Source organism: Engraulis encrasicolus, chromosome 7 (assembly GCF_034702125.1).
Source record: "Engraulis encrasicolus isolate BLACKSEA-1 chromosome 7, IST_EnEncr_1.0, whole genome shotgun sequence".
Lineage (NCBI taxonomy): Eukaryota > Metazoa > Chordata > Actinopteri > Clupeiformes > Engraulidae > Engraulis > Engraulis encrasicolus.
The window spans coordinates 54,189,039-54,209,701 of record NC_085863.1 but is presented as its reverse complement, the minus strand read 5'-3'; the positions used below and the strand labels follow the sequence as shown (position 1 = coordinate 54,209,701).

The 20,663-nt window shown below is 46.0% G+C and overlaps 1 protein-coding gene across 1 annotated transcript in view; it reads left to right on the top strand.

Moving 5' to 3' along the window:
• ap2b1 (adaptor related protein complex 2 subunit beta 1) overlaps positions 1-20,663 on the top strand; it is a 64,850-nt gene that overhangs the window by 9,545 nt on the left and 34,642 nt on the right. The window contains exons 10-16 of the mRNA XM_063203976.1: positions 1,358-1,473; positions 1,804-1,969; positions 4,219-4,317; positions 7,717-7,976; positions 9,957-10,149; positions 19,072-19,113; positions 20,413-20,559. Of these exons, the coding sequence (XP_063060046.1) occupies positions 1,358-1,473; positions 1,804-1,969; positions 4,219-4,317; positions 7,717-7,976; positions 9,957-10,149; positions 19,072-19,113; positions 20,413-20,559 (1,023 nt within the window). The remainder of the gene's footprint in view (positions 1-1,357; positions 1,474-1,803; positions 1,970-4,218; positions 4,318-7,716; positions 7,977-9,956; positions 10,150-19,071; positions 19,114-20,412; positions 20,560-20,663) is intronic.

Genomic DNA, 20,663 nt, shown 5'->3' with positions numbered 1-20,663 from the left:
GTTGCCAAAAGAAAATCAGACAAAGTCGCTATGGGCTTGCTGAAAAGTCGCTAGAAGTCGCTAGATGACGTCATGACGTTACGTATGACGTCAAAATGTCACGCACGGCGCGCTGATCTACAGAAAACGTGCCCACATGCCTTGGTCCACAGTACAAATCGGCGGTACTAGCTACTTTTTGGAGATCAGAGCTAATCTGCAGCCCTGCTTAACCGTGGGAAACGCTTCTGACGGCAGCGCAGAGTCAGAAAAATTATGAATTTGTCTCTGAAAATGCACGTTTTAAAAAGTCGCCAGATGCACCAAAAAGTCACTAAAGGCGCTAGATGAGGGTTTTTTTTGTCGCCAGTGCCCGGGATTCACTGCGGTCGGTGCGGCCAGCCTGCTAGTGCTCATTTAAATTCATATGCATAAGGAGCCGTTGTGGTGGCTTTTGTGATACGCACCGGATGTATCTGCTTGTAGGGTAGACCGAGTAAAGTTAAGTACAGGGTACAGTTGAGGTAAATCAAATATACCTGTGTAACAACAAGACTCTGATCTAATTCCAAAGTGTAGGCATAACATAAATGACAGTCCCAAAACACTTGGTGACCATATCGAAGATTGTGTAGCCTATCTCGGTTTGTTGACATTCGGTTCCTGCCATATCTTTGTCCCATATCGCTTGCCGTAGCCTCATACAAGCAGATGTACATGCGCATGAGAATTCCTTTGCGTATCACAAAAGCTGCCACACCGTACTGCATCATGTGTCACGTCTGTCTCTACCCGCCACTGAAAATGCATTGTGTGGTGTCGTGGGGAGGGAGACTGTTTTGCCTCTCACGAGACAAGCGAAATAGTCGCTAGATTTGGCCAGATTGAGCCTGAAAAGTCGCTAAGTCGCTAGATGATTTTTTTTGTCGCCAGAGGTGGCCAAAAGTCGCTAAATCTAGCGACAAAGTCGCTAAATTGGCAACACTGCGCACGACAAGTTAGAAAAATCCTCGTGTGCACGACGTTGCGACACGCGCCGAATTTTGAGCTTACGACGGGGGGCGTGTCGAAATTTTAGGTCACGTGACGGCGCGCGCCATCGTCGTGAGTGAAGTATGAAGGAGACTAGCGCCACTCACGACAAGTATGAATCCCCCTTAAGGAGTTGGGCTTTAGATCAGAGAGTTGCAGGTTCGAATCCCACGCGCCCTATCTCTCTCCATGTCTGAGATGCCCTTGAGGAAGGCACCTAACCTCATACTGCTTCAGGGACTGTAACCAATTTCAAGTACTTAAAAAAAACAACAACAACTGTACATCGCTTTGGATGAAAGTGTCAGCTAAGTGTAATGTAATATGATGTTTGTCTACTCTGTAGCAATCTGCCGAGCGCTGCGTGAGCACTCTTTTGGACCTCATCCAGACCAAGGTCAACTACGTGGTGCAGGAGGCTATCGTGGTCATCAGGGACATCTTTCGCAAGTACCCCAACAAGTCAGTAACCTTTTGCCTACATTGTCTGAGATACTGAAAGAGAAATTAAGCCATTGCATTATCATATTGAGGCAGCCTTGTAAATAACTGTTTCTTGCTTTGGATAAAAGCGTCAGCTAAGTGTAATGTAATGAAGTGGTCTACAAAGGCACAATCAGTTTCTTTCAAGCAACTTTTTCCAAACTGATTATTGTTTCATCTGCATTCTCATTTGTTGCTCATTTGTATTCTCAACCGTCTTTGTTGATTTTTTTAAATGCTTTTTAGTGGATTATAGACTGTTCACAGTTCGCACAGTGTATTATACAAGATGGATTGTGTTGTTTTTAGGTATGAGAGCATCATTGCCACCCTGTGTGAGAACCTGGACTCTCTGGACGAGCCGGACGCTCGCGCCGCCATGATCTGGATCGTGGGCGAGTACGCAGAGAGGATCGACAACGCCGACGAGCTGCTGGAGAGCTTCCTGGAGGGCTTCCATGACGAGAGCACACAGGTCAGTTTCCCGCAGAATATTCGTTCAGTCATGCTGGTCAGTGGGTGACCAGCCAGAATCATCACTGGAAAGACCAAGTTGTCCAATTCCAGATGAAATATGATATGAAACTCACTTTGGTGAAATTACATACACAACACAAAGTCATGTTTGCAGGGGAGCCAGTCAAAGTGGTAGGTGATGGTTGTCAAGTTGGCCGCCTTAGCAATAAAGTGCTGGGGGGAACCCTGCAGTAAGACGGATAGCTACTAGTGCCTACCATCCTCTGCAGTCAGCACCTACTGCCTCTCAGTAGGGGCAGCCGGGGCCTAAAAATAAGGCAGTTGGACCCAGCCGTTGCTCAAGTACCTTAGGGCACTGACCATTACACTGGAGGCCCGGGTTCGATTCCAGCCTGATGTCGTTTCCCAATCTTCCCCTGTCTCTCTCCCCCATTACTGTCTCTCTCTCCTGTCTCCTGTCAAACTGTCCAATCCAATAAAGGCAAGACCATGCAAAAAAAATACTTAGGAAAATGAAGATAGGGTAGTTGGTCTTCCCCATGGGAAACGCCAGGTCAGTCAGTCAGTCTGTCAGCCGCTGGCTCACCGCCTCTGCATGATAGTCTGCAGTTCCTCTCCCCCACCAAGACAACTCTCCTGCTGCTGGATGCTGAAGGGGAAATAAAGCCCCTACAGCAGTTTCTGTGTATAAGTCTGCCCTGTTTCTGTCAGTCAGACGCCTCTGCACTTTACTCTGTGTATCCAGCTGTATCCAGAAAACCTCAGCTATACCGTCTATGGTTGGACAACACACTTCCTGTGGGATAGGTTTTGAATCTCTAGGGCCAAATGTTCTCAGCCTACTCAACTCGGTACAAACCAGCTAAAGTGCTGGGGGGAACCCTGCAGTAAGACGGATAGCTACTAGTGCCAACCATCCTCTGCAGTCAGCACCTACTGCCTCTCAGTAGGGGCAGCCGGGGCCTAAAAATAAGGCAGTTGGACCCGGCCGTTGCTCAAGTACCTTAGGGCACTGACCATTACACTGGAGGCCCGGGTTCGATTCCAGCCTGATGTTGTTTCCCAACCCTCCCCTGTCTCTCTCCCATTACTGTCTCTCTCTCCTGTCTCCTGTCAAACTGACCAATCCAATAAAGGCAAGACCATGCAAAACAAATACTTAGAAAAATGAAGATAGGGTAGTTGTTGGTCTTCCCCAAGGGAAACGGCAGGTCAGTCAGTCAGTCCATGAGCCGCTGGCTGACCGCCTCTGCATGATAGTCTGCAGTTCCTCTCCCCCACCAAGACAACTCTCCTGCTGCTGGATGCTGAAGGGGAAATAAAGCCCCTACAGCAGTTTCTGTGTATAAGTCTGCCCTGTTTCTGTCAGTCAGACGCCTCTGCACTTTCTCTGCGTATCCAGCTGTATCCAGAAAACCTCAGCTATACTGTCTATGGTTGGACAACACACTTCCTGTGGGATAGGTTTTGAATCTCTAGGACCAAATGTTCTCAGCCTACTCAACTCTGTACAAACCAGCTAAAAAGCATGTTTTTTTTACCCTACAGACTAGAAAGGCACATAATTATTCATTTAACCATCTGCTGTCTGTCTCACAGAGATGAGTCTTTAGCCTCACAAGCACTGCATAGTGTTTGGCTGGTTACCACCTGACCTACAGTAATCACAAGTGAGATAGAAACGATTGTGCAAGGCAGCATGGGATTTCCCAGGCTAGCATAGTGTCTCTTTCAAGGAACATCAATGCAGCAGAATGTGGAAAGGGAAATGAGCCCCCCCTAGTAGTTTCTATGTAGAAATCAAGTCTGTTTGAGGTGACCTTGGTGCATTGGGGCTGTATTGGTGACAACACTGCAGGACTGGCAGTTGGCCAGAGGGCTGAGACTGTGTAGTGTCTTATGTAGTGGTAGCAACTTTGTGAAGTGATACCTGTACATTTTTGGATAGTATACCAGCATCGACCAAATGTTTTTTTTTCTTTTCTTAAGAATACTTTTACTTTTACTTCTACTTTCTTCTTAAGAATACTTTTACTTTTACTTAAAATGCACTGTATGTCACTGTATGTATCTACGTTTAAGAAAAAAAGAATCAAACATATATGTATGTTTAAGAAAATGTATCTATGTCTAAATCCCTTATCCATCACCATAGTGAGTTTAACTTACTCATATTACATTAATAGTATTATAATTACCGTAGATACATAACGTTACTAATGCCCTGATGTGTTGGTTCCCCCTCAGGTGCAGCTGACCCTGCTGACGGCCATCGTGAAGCTGTTCCTGAAGAAGCCCTCCGAGACCCAGGAGCTGGTGCAGCAGGTCCTCAGCCTGGCCACACAGGTACGGGACCAGTGTTCACGCTAGAATTCTTACTGGCCGGACAAGTGGCCGGCTGTATTGCAGAATACCGGACATTTGAAATATCTAACGGACCTTTTTCCACATATAGCCAAACACACACTCCCTAATGGGTCAAAGTGTAGTAAATTGGTCTTTTCTGCCAGCAAAACTTAAATTTCACTAACATTGGCCAGTTGTCTGGTGTTAATTTAGAGCCCTGCTTGTGCGCACGGGCCGGGGAGTAAACGCGCGCTTTATTTCACACACTCGAGAGCTCGAACTGAAAGAGAGAAAAAAACAGCCAGCCAACGTGCTGTGCGCAGATCCCTAAATTATCAACTCAAACTGTGTTTTATCAGCAAACCCGAAGAGCATTTCCCTACTCAAATTGGGTAACGAGGTGATGCCTGTAATAGTACAGTAGCCTAATGGTATCAACGCTACTGAAATTTGAACTATATTGCGTTGTGTTCCTGCGCTCTCGAAGGTAATGGAATTGGCACGTTCCGTACGATGCTCTATGGGCTACACGTTTTGGCCGGTGATGAAAACAGTTATAAAGCCCTGCATGCACTTTCACTGGGACTTCTCGCGAGTCCATCGTTCTCTGGAATGTTTAACTTCACCCTCTGTAGCCTACTTGGAGATCCACCACCATTTTTCAGCAGAGGTAAAAGTGAAAGTGATTCGATGCGGCGATGCTGCGCATGCCATTGAGTCCCCAACCGTTAGGCTGGACTTCGCAACTGGGCATGAAACGGTTTTGCAAATGCAATGCCCTTTGTTGTGTTCACTGATATATTGGTAAAAATAGCCTACAAAAAACAGAATCGTTCCTCGACAGCACAGCAGCCAGTGTGAGTCAAGGGATTATAAGCATAACGTGATTGGGGACAACGACGGTGGGGACGAGAGCGCAAGCAATATTGCGTGCTGTTTATGACAAGTTCAGTTATTCACAAATATTTTCAGCTTTGTTCAGTTTCATATTAGGCCTACTGGTGTTTTGTAACTTTAAGTAGACCTATTTAAAATGGGCTAATATTATTTACTGACTAATTGCTGTCATTTTTGTCGGACATGTTGTCCGGGAACATTTTATTTTGCCGGTCATTCATTCATGCAAACGGCCAATGTCCGGCCACAGCCGGCTAACGTGAACCCTGTACGGGACACACTTCCCATACATAGGTACCTATTGTATGGATGGTAATACCAGCCATACAGTTGTGATTGACTGCAGTGTGGTACGAAACTCACCTGTAATACACAGTGTAACTCTGAGACACAGGAGTTGGTGTCAGCCTGGCCACACTACTACACACACACACACACACACACACACACACACACACACACACACACACACACACACACACACACACACACACACACACACACACGTTCGGTGAGTTGAGATGCTCTTTGATCATTCCAACATTCAGCATTTTCCATTACTTAATGCAAGTTATGGGGTCGGCAATATTTTTTACAGAATACCAACTTGTAACTAAAACATTGTTTATTTGTCTGGTTTCTTTTTACACTGCACCACAGTGTGCATATGAAGCTGCATAACATTAAAATTATATCAGGGGCCAGATAATACGGCCTCAAGGTCCCTAAACGTCCCTCGAGACATTGGTTCCCCACCCCTGATGTAACTAAAACATTGTTAACTTGTCTGAGTTTTTTTTACACTGCACCACGGTGTCTGAAGTTACTAGAGGGAATTTGTAGAGTTGTGTCTGTTACATCGTGCTCAAAGGGCCTATATACTGTATGTTTGAAGGTCACTTGGAGAAAGCAATGCTGACTGGGGAGCACAGTGTCGTTTCGACCTTGTCTCTCTTGCTTGAGTGTGTGACTCATCTGTTTTGCTGGCTTGGCTTTGGCAATAATGCTTCAGTTCTCTCCAGATTGGAACAGCTGAGGAGCTGTGTGTGACTTGTGTAATATCATTCGTTTCTTTTTTGTCCCTTGATCAACATTTTTCATTTTATTGAGACATTGTGACAGTACAAGCAAAGTTTTCTGCTGAGGTAAAAGCGGTATAGTGCGTGAATAGTTTCTTTTTCTTTAAAAAAAAAAGTCTTTGTTTACCTGTGTGTATCTCGTGCTTCTTTTGTTGCACACAAGAAGCATTCCAAGAAAATCTCAATGCTGCATGGGATTTCCCAGACTAGGGCTCCTCCAGTCCTACCTGTTGTCTACGAAGATACTCATTCAGACCTCAGTCATGTTAGTCACCAGACTTTAATTGTGAGCACACACACATACACACTCACATTCACTTCCGGCTTTTAGTGCCTCAAAGACCTTGACTATACGGATGACATCAGTTTGCTCTGTCTCCGACAATGTGGAACAAGCACAAACACTAACTGAACAAGGTAGAGCTAGAGTGCGCCAAGGCCGGCCTCAGGCTAAACGCCAAGAAAACTGAGGTAATCACCTACAACATTCCTCCAGAACATCAACATTTGACTATAGCAGGAGGCACTGTGCTGAAAGAAGTCAACGGCTTCAAATATCTGGCCTCAAGTGAGGAAGCCACTTGCATGGAGAGCCCTGAACGGTATGGCCAGAGAGAGTAGCGAGAGAGAGGTTCCATTGGCCCATTGTTTCCGGGTTCTATTATTGCAAGGGGGCAGACCTAGGCAGATCTAAGGACTGTTCTATTCAATGCTAGGAGCATTATGACACGCCCCTTTAGGCAGACCGGAACCTGGTCATGTTAGGTGCCCATAGCAACCTATTACATTGGCATATCTCTATATACTTAAAGAATCTCTGGTATGGCCAGTATATGGAACTCCAATCTCCCTCGTCAAATCAAGCTTAGCTTCTTCTTCATGATAGTAGAGTCTGTTCTCCTCTATGGCAGTGAATGCTGGACCCTGAAGCCAACCCTAGAGAAGTCTCTTGATCGGTGCTACACCAGGATGCTGCGTGCAGTGCTTAACATCAGCGAGAGCGTACATGTAACCAACAAAATCCTGTATGAGGGAATACCAAGGGTGAGCGAAAAGATTGCTGTAAGGAGAAAGAGACTTGCAGGACATTGTCAAAGCCACCCAGAACTGCCAGCCAGCAAACTGGTATTGAGGGAACCTTTGCGTGGGTACCGGCTAAGATGACGTCCCACATTAAAATATGTGGACATACTCTAGAAGGACGCAGGAACCCAGAGTACCAGCGAATTGAAAAGATGTATGGAGAATCGGAATGACTGGAAGCAATGATGGAAGGCTCATCTGAGGACGACCTAGAGAGACTTGGTGTATTTCTGACTTTTTCCCCTTCAGGACTCGGGGGGGCAACCCAACTTGCACGATTAGCTGCATGTTTCAGACTTGCTGTGTTATTTACTCACAACCCCCCTCCCTCTCTCCACAGGACTCTGATAACCCTGACCTGCGTGACCGCGGCTACATCTACTGGCGCCTGCTGTCCACCGACCCGGTGACGGCCAAGGAGGTGGTGCTGTCGGAGAAGCCCCTGATCTCCGAGGAGACGGACCTGATCGAGCCCACGCTGCTGGACGAGCTCATCTGCCACATCGGCTCGCTGGCCTCCGTCTACCACAAGCCCCCCAACGCCTTCGTGGAGGGCAGCCACGGCATCCACCGCAAGCACCTGCCCATCCAGCATGGCAGGTAAGGGGATAGCTTATAATATATTTGATACAGGTTATAATTAACCTACGGTAACAATATATCCATTCGCATCCACCGCAAACACCTGCCCATACAGTGTGCCAGGTATGGACATAGCCACTCTTATTATATATTCACTATACAATAATACTGAATATACTATTAAATACTTAAGAGGAGGGCAGCCTGACATCTACCACAAGCACTTGCCCATCCAGCACGGTAGGTAGGGAGTCACTTGTAAAGCTACATTGTTATATGTGTTTAAAATAATTCACAAAGTAACATAATATACTAGTAGTCAGCACTGAAAGTTAAAAAAAACCATAAATAATACTAGTAATAATACTTTGAATATTAGTAATAATACTTCGAGTAACTTGATCACATGCAGTGTAACCTCCTGGTTAACCCATACTACGAAAGATGGATAAGCTTATGTTTGAAGCGAGGTATGCTGCCATGCAATTTACTCAACATCTCAAAACTGGTCATGACGGTCTATTGTTATTGTTCATGTAAGTTAACAGTTCTTGGTGAAATTCAGATTTAGCTACTCTCTGTCAGAGATCTTGAAACAGATTGGGTCAGGGAATAAGGATAATTTCGCCACAAACAACACATTGCAAAATTCCTCTGCCCTGTCAAACGCTGTCTTTATAATGCGCACAAACATTAATTTACAATCACTTGCAATTGCAGAGTTGTTGCAGATAGTTAAATATTTTGTAGAGACGCTGCCACTATAATGTCATGTAGATTGATGAAGACTGGTCATCTGTTAAATTTAGTTATTAATAATTATAGCCTAACTTAATTTTTTCCAAGATTTATAGTCATTAGCGCACACCGATTCGGTGGATAACAAGATCATTAAATTGCACCATATTTGCGAGAACACTCCCAGGAGTTAAGTTAGAGATGTGAAGAATTGGCTGCACATGATTTCAATATTTAAAAATACCTTAGCTCAAAATGTACCGCATTTTGCACAGATAATGACAGCCGTTGCTGGGTTGTATGCTCAGCATTTTTGCACAAGTAAACTTTTGATGAATGGCCTTGTAATCATGCACTGGCGCGCACATTTAATTTATCAGCATTTCCATATTAATGAGCTGCAGAAATTATCGATCATAACCTCTCTGAGATTGATTGTTCTTGCCCTGCCAGGAGAGCGTGCAGGAACTCCGGTTTAGGCAAGTCGGTGTAGACAAATCAACATCTGAAAAATCAGCGTCGTAGTACGGGTTACCACCAGTCAAGGTAGCCAGGTCTTGTCAACCCCGGTTGACGAAGTTAACCCTGGCTCACTTGTGGGTAGGTTGAACTCCGTTTATAGTACAGACTTCTTGAGTCACGCTTAATGTGTATACATAAAAGCAATCACTCCAGATTGCTTTTTTTCATGACTGCCCAGTTTTCAAAGATAAAGTGGTTGCCCTGTAATTGCAGCTCCCTGTAGTCTAGTCTAGTTTGACATCAGCACTCTTCCACCATATGGTCGTCATGTCCCTGTAGCTTTCGTTGCCGCTCCTTTAATGCTAAATACTGTATAGCACAAGATGGCAGCAGCCCTCTGGCTCAGCATCAGCATGTGTGCAGCGTTGTCTCCCAGGGGGGGCAGTGTGGAGAGGTAAACAAGTTAGCTGAGGGCTGTGTTGGCATTGCACTATGCAAATGAGACCGCATCTTCTTGCAAGCTCTGACAAAAACAGTGTGTGTGTGCGTGTGTGTGTGCGTGTGTGTGTGCGTGTGCGTGTGCGTGTGCGTGTGCGTGTGCGTGTGTGTGTGCGTGTGTGTGTGCGTGTGTGTGTGCGTGTGCGTGTGTGTGTGCGTGTGTGTGTGCGTGTGCGTGTGCGTGTGCGTGTGCGTGTGTGTGTGTGTGTGTTTTTATATCTCTGTTTATTATGCTGTCCTCCGCATGCCCTCTCTCACCCCTTCTTCCCCTGCATCCTGTGCCCCCTGCCCCACCCACAGTATCGACACTGGGGAGAGCCCAGTGGCTACTGGCCCTGCCCCGCCCATCGACCAGCCCCAGGTCATCCCATCGCAGGGCGACCTCCTGGGGGACCTGCTCAACCTGGACCTGGGCCCGCCCACCAACGTGCCCCAGGTCTCCTCCATGCAGATGGGGGCCGTGGACCTGCTCGGAGGAGGACTGGACAGCCTGGTGAGTCTGGAGGGGGAGCCCTGGGGGTTGGGGGGAAAGGAGGGAGATGTAGGGGGACCCCTAGGTTGGGTTGGCGGGGAAAGGAGGGAGGGAGAGGTGGGACCCAGAGGTGTGGTGGGTGGAAGGAGGGGAGGGGTCGCCGGATGATATGAGATCCCTGGGTGGGTGAAAGTTGAAGGATGGAGAGGAGTGGACTTGGGAAGTTTTGGCGGGGCGGGAGTGGTGTGTTACTCAAGTAGGTCTTGTATGTTTTGAGGGACAGTGTTGTGGCTGGAAGGAGGGAAGCGTATGGGATGGGGGTTAACTGTGACTGACTGTTTGAACAGTTGTGGGGAACATTTGGGGATGGGTAAATATGGAAGACAGTGTTTCCCACAGAAATTTTGGAAACTATGGGGGCATTTTTTTTTTTTTGGGGAGGGGGGGGGGGGGGGGGGGGGGGGGGTCTTTTCACGGGCCTTTTGGGGGGGGGGCGGTCTTTTCACGGGCCTTTTTGGTTGGGTATTCACGCAGTGTAAATGCAAAATGGCAAAACAATGAGTACAGTATGACATTGGCGCATGGAGAAACTATAGGCCTACGCCTACATTTCAGCCATTTATATTTTGAGAAATAAGGCTACATAATACACATGCAGAGGTCTATGTAAAACAAAATAGGAGCAGAGACAAGAATTTAAGATTGCTGTGAAATTGTTAACGCATAAACAAAAAGGGTCTAAGAGGGTAGGCTATGCCTTTTCCCCACACACACACATTCTACATGAGGGGTGCTGGTCACAGGGCCAGTTTTTCAAAATTCCTCCCATTAAAAGGGCTGAACAACATATTACACATTTATGTCTATATTCACATTCATAACACATCCATTTCTATAGGCCTATGCAGCCCGATGTCTCCTCTGCCTTGTCAATGAAGGTCTGTCACCTAACTCATTACAACTGTAAAACAAAGCCTGGGGAGTGTTAGTAAACTCATCCCAACTGTCCCTTCTCGGAAGGTTTTTTTTTTTATTGCTCCCAAACCCAAGTTAACTACAACAACTTGGCAAGGCTTTTGATCCCTCTCTCTTTCAAGCACTTGTGGTTTTCTCTATAGGATGTATTTACTCCAGGAGGAAAATGCGAAGGAAATCGTAATTGAAATCGCTTTTAACAAACACGGAAATCGTTAAAAAAAATAAAGAAAAAAAAAAGTAAAAAAAAAAAAAATAATAATAATAATTTATTTTTATTTTTTGTACATTTTCGGAAACTATGGCAGCGAAATGTAAACTATGGCGGTGCGTCATAGTTTCCTCAATGTATGGGAAACACTGGAAGAGGAGTGTATGTGCTTGGGATATGGAGGTATGCTTGAAGGAGGACATGGTGCTATACCATATGTTATTACCTAGTCTTGCAAACCACTTGGGGAAGTGGGATGGGGAAGGTGGAATGTGCTGTGTAACTATGTGTTTGGTTGGAGGCACATGTCCAATAACACTGGGCATTAACACTTTGCTACACATGTGTTATTGCCCAGTTGTGTGGTCAGTCAAAGTCCAAACTGAGGCAAGAGTGATGTTATGCAGATGAGGATGGAGAGGAGAGGAGAGGAGAGGAGAGGAGAGGCAGGATGGAGAAGAGAGGAGAGGCGAGCCAGGGTGGAAAGGAGAGGAGAGGAGAGCCGATGCAGAGAGTAGAGGAGAGGACAGGAGAGGATAGGATAGGAGTGTGGAGAGGAGAGGAGAGACAGGGTGGAGAGGAGAGGAGAGGCAGGGAAGAGAGGAGAGGAGAGGCAGGGTGGAGAAGAGAGACAGGGTGGCAGCACTCTCTGCCTGGAGGGCTGCAGAGTTTTGCTGCAGTCTCACTGCGCATTCAGATCCCCTATATTGAGATGCTTGTCCAAAATGCTTCAGGGGGGTGTACCGGTAGAAGATTACTGTTTTTGTTCAGGTCCAATTTTGTTTGTCACTGCTGTTGGCCGGGAAAATAAAGCTGTGCTGGTATCACAGTCGGTGGCTCTCTACTGCATGGTTGCAGAGGGTGTACACGTTACAAATGGCACTTAGAAGAGAATTTGGTTGGCAATGGCAACCTTGTTCATAGCTTAGGTGCCATGACAGTTTGGTTTGTTTATTTTTTTCTTTCCACCCTCCTTTCTTTGTTGTTTTCCTTTGACATGGAAAGTTTAGGTTGCCATGGAGGGTTGTCTTGGATGTCTTCTTGAGCTCACTCTCACTGAAACGCTACAGAGCCGTGGGCATTGAGGAACGGACCTTCTCTTCTCATAAACCTGAGTGGATATGGCGACTGAATGCCGCAATCAGAAATTTCAGAAAGTCTTTGTTGAATGAAGTATGTCACTTTGTTCAGGCGTCAGTTTAGGCTGAACGTAGAGAATTTCAGTTTTCATTTTTAAATGTAATTGTTCCCCTGTGTGTCATCAGTCTGTGCTAAGATGTCATTCTAGGTACAAGTGCAAGTCACACATGCAGTCGCATTTTGGACTTCTTGGACTACTGTAACATTTTTTCCTCACAGGATGAAAGAACCCAAACACTCTCGCTTATGCCAGTTTTAATGAAACAAACGAACAAAAGTTTAGCGCCCAAACAGTGAAGACACCCCTGTGTTGTGTCCCATTGTTGGTGATTGCTCAAAATCAATAGCAAGAGTAGAAAGTCCGCACAATGTAGCTCCGCTTTGAAGGTTTATTCAGTATACGACATTTCGACCCAACAGGCTATTCATCAGGCATCATTCACAAGCCTGATGAAGACCCTGTTAGGTCGAAACATTGTGTGTCTTCTGAATAAACCTTCAAAGCAGAGCTACAGCTCACAGACTTTCTACTCTTTCTATTGTCAGATATGCCTTTTTCCTGTGACTAGCCCCAGCGAGGTAAGATGTACATAGTACTCTTTTGAAGATTGCTCAAAATCAATCTGCAGTCAATCCGTCCCCCCATTGTGCGTTGGTTCTCTCTTCAAAAACTACACTTCAGCATTCAGTCTGAACATTCAGTGAGTGTGGAAGAGGCTCTGACTGTTCCCCCCCTGGATAGCATCATCACCTTGTGCCTGTGCGACATGCCAGTCGAGGTACCCCATCATCTCCACAGTGGTGCCAATGCATCATTCACTTCACTGTCCCTCAGGCCTGTGGTGCATCATGGGGTGGCTTTGGGACTCGCATTAGAAGTTGAACACCGTTTCCCAGACAGACATATCGGTTCGGGGTGAATTCGTTACATGTAGGAGGAACCATTAGAGGGGCCATTAACTTCCATCAGACTCCAGCAGTAATGAGAAAGTGCTCAATTTCAATGTTATGAGAATGCAGCAGCAGCAGTCGTGCACTGTGATAATAATAAAGAGAAACTCTTATTGCCCTGTGTAAATTTACATTTAATGCCGGATTATTTGTCTTTGATCGCGCGTTATCTCGTTCATCTCGTATAAAAAATAAACGAGGATGGGGAATAAAAGTAATGAAAATTGATTTCTCGCTCAATTCGACGCTCGGGCATCGACTCATCTTTCTATTGTCTCTAAATTTCTTCAACCTCCACTACCACCTCCTGCGCATTGCCACAATAAAACGTCTGCCATTTTTCACGGTCGGATATTGTGTCTTGGCCTGGCTGCCAGTATAAAAGGAGGATATTGAACCGCGGTGCTCAGAGCAGTCGTGTGTGTGTGTGTGTGTGTGTGTGTGTGTGTGTGTGTGTGTGTGTGTGTGTGTGTGTGTGTGTGTGTGTGTGTGTGTGTGTGTGTGTGTGTGTGTGTGTGTGTGTGTGTGTGTGTGTGTGTGTGTGTGTGTGTGTTTTGTTCTGTTGGAAAACTTCCAATTAGATTATTTTGCTCCCAACAAGGTTAGCTTAGCCTCCGACTCCACCCAGACCTTCACCTATAAATGTTCCATTTCAACTGCCTGCTGTATACTGTATGTTGAGATCGCAGCAAGTTTGTAAGGGGGAACACAAGTGTTGTTTTTAGCATAATTTTTTTAAAGTAATTTTTTGGGGCTTCTGTTAATATGAGACAGGACAGACGGTTGTGACAGGAAGCGAGTTGGGAGAGCGAGACAGGGAAGGGCAGCAAAGGGCCGGGTCGGAATCGCACCCTGTCGGCCCCGTAGTAAACGAGTGCCCTACTGTTAGTGCCATGGTAGGGCCATCATTATTTATTTTTAGTATATGTTTATTTGTCTTGTGTGTATATTTTCTATTATATATTCATCTACAGTTCCTTTATTGAAGGCATAGAAATCGTATCACAGCAGCACAGATCCCCCCATGTGCCATTCACTTGGTCAATAGCAGCTTGATATAGAACAGTCATCACAGCCCTGGAGCCCTCTCTGCCGAGACTATCTGGTTTGGGCCAGAGCTTGTGTTATGCACTCACAGCACATCGGAAAAGGCGTTTACAAATGCCACTCAAACAGAGATGTGGAAGACAACCCTAATGCACCAAAGGCCCCTTATTTGACATCTTTTAAAATCTTGTTTTTCAAACCACAGCAGGGTCAGTGCTTATACACACACTACGCCGGTGAGGGAGAGCAGTAGAATATAGCACTTTAATGCATCAACGGCCTACAATGTGAATGTCAACTCCGTTGTTTTATGTCTTTGGGTGTCTGGCCCTGCTGTTTCTGGAGGGAGTTCTTGACAGCAGGGCTGCATTCAGGGCCACCGCCGACACGCTGCTTACTGTTACTGTTGTTCCACTATCGTGCCCACCTCCCTTCTCTGTCACGCTGAGGAAAACAACAACACTGACACATGCATGCACACTAACATACACACATGCACAGACACACATATACACACAAGCACACACACAACGGGCACACTAACAGCCACACACAAACACACATCCACACTGACACATGATCTCACACACACACACACACACACACACACACACACACACACACACACACACACACACACACACACACACACACACACACACACACACACACACACACACACACACATCCACATCCACACATCCACACTGACACATGATCTCACACACACACACACGCACGCTAACTAACGCACACAGATGTGCCTGGCATGCCGCCAGGTTCATGGCTTAGCTGTTGCCTAGGTGATAAGGCACGATGAGCACTCCGCCGAAAATCATTCATAGATTTGAATTGATTGCCAGAGGTAATTGTGGGAGCGGAGGAATCCCTATTGGTAGGCAGTGCATGGCAAAAACGCAACACTCTGAAAGCCACTTTGAAAAATATGCAGATTCGAGGTTAATGATGATAATGATGCGTTTTTATTTATTTACACTGCAAAGACATTTTTATTTTGTTATTCATTTAGTCGCACAGTGTTTTGCACCGCAAACAGACACATTTTAAGGAGACAAATCTATTAAGGGTGACGTTTTAAACATTCTGAAAATATGTTTATGTCGTACGTAGGCGTATAGGAGCTGCATCTTAACTTCGCTGGTAAGGCGATTAAAGCTCTCAGTGGGAAAAAAATCCCACACTTGTACTGCTCATCATGGACCTTCATAGAATCAGAAGAAAAATAAAGAAATGTGCTGTTCTTTACCCTGAAGGCAAAAACCCATCTGCTGAATAGATGATGCTTGAGAAAGAGCCTCGTTTAGACTAGATGTTGTATAGATTATGTCTTTTTTTGTCATTATGTGGAAGACTCAATATGAGCACAATGGGCGATAATGTAGTTCTGAGACTGGGGATAAAGAGGGATTTGGTCTCCAGTGAGAAGTGTGAGCTGTGTGGGAGAGGGGGGGGGAGAGACCTCAATGTAGGTTGTATTGTTTACCTCATTTTTTGTCATTGTTCTGATGGGGTTTTTTTGTGTGGTAAAGTCCTAAGCTGGCTCGATAATGTGTTTGTTTTGGTGTAGGCTTGTTGCATTATACCTTTACTTGTATGGTTAATATTCCCAAATCTCTTTCTTTGGAACTGTCTGAGGAGCAGAATCTAACAGCACCAGAACAACCACATTCGTATCCCTGGGGGCTTTAAGTGCTAAACATTATTGTATGCACAATATCGTTTACAGTATTGAAACCCGTTAAAGGAAATGATTTGACCCTGCCGTGGCCTTACGGTACGGCATTGTGTTACAACGCTGGTGACCCGGGTTCGATTCCGGCCCGGGCCATTTGCCGATCCTTCCCTGTTTCTCTCTCCTCAGTAAGTGTAATTTGATCCCGTCGCAGGTTTCGGTGGCGTTGGCATCTACTGTCTGTGTGTGTATCCCAGATCACCCCACCCCTACTGGCCGACTGTCTCTGTTTGTACTTGAGGAGTTTTTTTTACAACGCGGCAGTTTAGACCTTGGTGCTCTGCCAAGCTTGACTAAGAGGTTTCGCTTTCTGGACACAAGAGCAGGCCCTTATTTCATCCTGGCCTGTAGGAGTTTTGTCATTGAGGGCTTGTTTAGTTCCTTGTATCACACAAGCGGGTGCTTCGTGCACTGCATAAAGGAGGAAAGAAATTCAAAAAGATGTCAAGGCCTAGGAGTACAGTATATTATATAGGCTGCGTGTGTGTGTGTGTGGTCTACATAGTGCATTGAAAAGAACCTCTGTCTTTGTCGTCAGCTAGCAGTGGACTCTTTTGGGAGACTCACCCACTGAGCAGAATATTTCACAAGACAAGCGAGGGTCGACCGTTGAAGTAACCCCTCTTGACAAATTCCTCCGCCGGACTCTGTCTGTCGGTGAATAATTTTCCTCACTTACCTCGAAATCCATTCTCTGTCTGCCCTTCAATGTCTCCCTGCACTCTCTCTTTATTAGAGTTGAAAGGGGAAGTGCTGAAATATTGGAAGTCCATTACCTCCGTCTTTTGTTTAGGGGCTGATGACACAGGCTCGCTCTTAACTAACCGTGACGAGTGCTGGAGATGAGAGTTTTAGAGGGGGGGTGCTTCATCACACACAGACCCCGTGTGCCTTTTGTTCAGGTCAGCTCAATCAGACTCTGCAAGCCTCTGGCACTGGCAGCCCTTCCATAGTAATACAGGCACTCAGGCACACACACACCCTTATGATCAAACGCCATGACTGACTGACTGTGTTTCTATCCATGCATTCATCTCTTTGTCTATTTTTTGTGCCACAACCATGGTCAGGTCTTCCTGGAAGTAGGGGATGTATGTGGTGAAATCAAAGGTACACCGGCAGACATCTAAAACCCACTCTGAAATTACAAAAAACACTTCTTGGAATAGGCAGACATCAACATGATTGAAAGCTCTGCCATATATGTATACATGCACACATCCGCCCATTTCTGCTTACTTGCTGCTTCCCTAGTCAAGACTTCCTAGAACATCTGGTAAGATTAAAAGGCTTATCTCGCTTCCCTACTTCAAACTTGACAGGGTGTGTGATTATCGGATGGGGGGAAAAAAGAGAAAATCGGTATTGTGTATGTTCCATACCTGATTTAGATTCTGCAGTGCAAGATTGTGCATGACTGAGAGGGGTGAACCTCCTTTCACGAACATGCATATGTAGAACTTTAAGCCAATTAGACTATTGAAAGGGATGGTTGGGGCAAATATGCATGCAAAAAAGTGTGGGCAATGAGTGGGCAATATTTTTTTGACAATGAACATCTGGAAATGTGTACTGTGATTCTGAGGACAGATAGGCAGATGAAAAACAATATTGGAATATTGGAGAATGGGCATATCCATACTGCCCTACAAAGACAAAGCGCAGTAACTAGGCCGACAATGAAACTAAGAAAAGGGGCTTCTAACTATTGGTATTAGGTTGGATATTGTAGTTACTTCAATATTTCTAAAACAGGACACATTTGAACCATAAGGCTTTGTCACAAGATAAGCTGTTCTGAAGACAGTTTACAGTAGGACTGTAACGATACACTCAACTCATGATGCGTTCATATCACGATTTTTGACCTACGGTTTGTTTTTGAAATCTATGAACTATGATCATGTATAGGTGGAATAGGTTATAAGAGGCTACCAATAATAAAAAAACAGTTTAAAAATGATGTGGATTTGAAGCACAATCGCATCATGTGGTTGTTTTCTGAACTGAAAGGTAACAAAACTTTGAAAGGGCATACCACGATACTGCCTCCTTGCATCGCAATACCATATCGTGACATGATTGTGTATCACGACAAAATATGTAGTTACTACACTTTGTCTTTGTACGGCAGCATAGTGGATCAAAGGACCTGCCTTTCCTTCCTTCTATCAGTCCATTTGAAACTTCAATATTTGCTTCCATCTCGGCCACCTCTTGGCCACAAAGAGGAGACCTGTACTGCGTCTCAATGGAATATTCCTACAAAATAAAAGATAAGCAAATGTATATATTGAAAGATGAATAAACAATATCCGATTTCCTTTTGAAGTGGTGCGTTCGCAATCATTACGTGAGAGTGAGTGTGAGTCTGACGTGAGTCCCAAGTGTGGATTTAGCATCTAAGCCGCAGACAGCAGCGTCACTGTGTTCAAGCACGTCATCAGCAGTTTAAGCACACTGCATTTTTAATTTGATGCCACTGACCTCAGGATGGTGCCCTTTTTATTTGTGAATGCTTCATTATTTGTTCATTTTTTGCTCCTTTATTCCTTTTACTGTTGAAATGAGGGGTGCATTACTGAATATTGGGAATGCAGGTTTGAAATGTTCTCATGTTGGGCTCAGAACATTGTGTGCCCTTCTGTCTGTTTCTCTTATTATCTCTCTCTCTCTCTCTCTCTCTCTCTCTCTCTCTCTCTCTCTCTCTCTCTCTCTCTCTCTCTCTCTCTCTCTCTCTCTCTCTCTCTCTCTCTCTCTCTCTCTCTCTCTCTCTCTCTCTCTGTCCATCCCACGATCTCCAAATGCTGTGTTCCAAGTGTATTATTCAGAGTCTGGATCTGGGTTTTTCTCTCGTCTCTTGTAGCTCGGGGGAGACCTGGGAGGCGGTGTTGGGGGAAGCCCTGCAGTAAGTCAGCCGTACCCTCACTCTCCATGTGCCTTAACTGCCTCACTCGCCTGTCTGCCTGCTCACCTACCTGTCTCTATGGCCTGTCTGCCTGCTCACCTACCTGTCTCTATGACCTGTCTGCCTGCTCACCTACCTGTCTCTATGACCTGTCTGCCTGCTCACCAGCCTGCCTGCCTGCCTGTCAATCTACCTGTCTGCACTGATGTGTTATTCTGTCTGCCTGCCTGTGTGTCTGCTGCACACTGCATGCTGTTCAAAGCGCCACTTTCAAAGCGACACGAAGCCAGCCAGGCCCAGGATTGCTGCTGCTCTCACACTCGCATCTTGTAATTGCCTGTGTGTGTTGGGGAGGGATGGGGTGTACATGAGTGGAGGATTATGTGTGTGCGTGTGCGTGTGCGCGTGCGTGCGTGCACGTGTGTACTCTTGCGGGTGTTTGCATGCTCCAATCCGCTCATAGTTTACAGTTTTGCTACGACTTAATGACTGCAGTTATTTATACAATTGCAATTAGCGCTTTTTCGCCTCGCTTTCAAACGAACCTGCCAGGAGACGGCAGTTGCTCGGTGCTCGCGCTCTGTGTTCTGCTTGATTGCTGCATGGCTTTCTTAACTCTTGCCGGTTACTTCTCTGTATGATCTTTTTCTTTTTCTTTTGTGTTTTTATTTCCTTCACAATCACAAATGCATGAGACACTTGAAGCACCACCACTGCCACCACCACACACCATAACCACTAACAAATACCCCAGCACACCATAACCAACCACCAACCACCCCCACTACTACTCTCATTTTTCCCATTTTCTCTGTGTGATTGCGATTGTGTTGCAATCTGCCTGATCTGGTCCTCTCCTGGTGGAGGAGCAGGAGCAGGAGAGCTGGAGAGACTCTCCTGTGTGATGGTGTTGACTCACTCTGATGAAACCCACTGATCCACAAAGCATAAGCAGCATGGCCCTCCGCCCGCCGGCCTTATAAGGACACCTCCATCATACAATGACACCTTTTCTCTTTCTTTTTCTCTCTCTCTCTCTGGCTCTCTCTCTTGCTCCCTCCCCCTCTTTTGCCTGTGTGTGTGTGTGTGTGTGTGTGCTTGTGTGTCTATCTGTTCCTTTTCTGTGTGTGTGTGCTTGTGTCATTGCGCGTGTGTGTGCGTGTGCGTGTGCGTGTCATTGCATGCGTGTGCGTGTGCGTGTCATTGCGTGTGTGTGTGCGTGTCATTGTGTGTGTGTCATTGCGTGTGTGTGTGCCATTGCACGTGTGTGTGTTTGTGTGTGTGTCTTTGGTATCGCAGGTGGGCCAGAACTTCATTCCCTCTTCGGTGCCCAACACGTTCGCCCCGTCCCCCACGCCTGCGCCCATGAGCAGCGGCCTGAACGACCTGTTTGAGCTCTCCAGCGGCCTGGTCACCACCACCGGAGGATACGCCGCAGCCAAAGCTGTAAGTAACCCAGCTGTGAGGCACTTACACACGCACACGCACAGCACACACATGGTCATCGCCACGGGAGGATATGTCACACCTTAGGCCATAAGTAGCTGAGG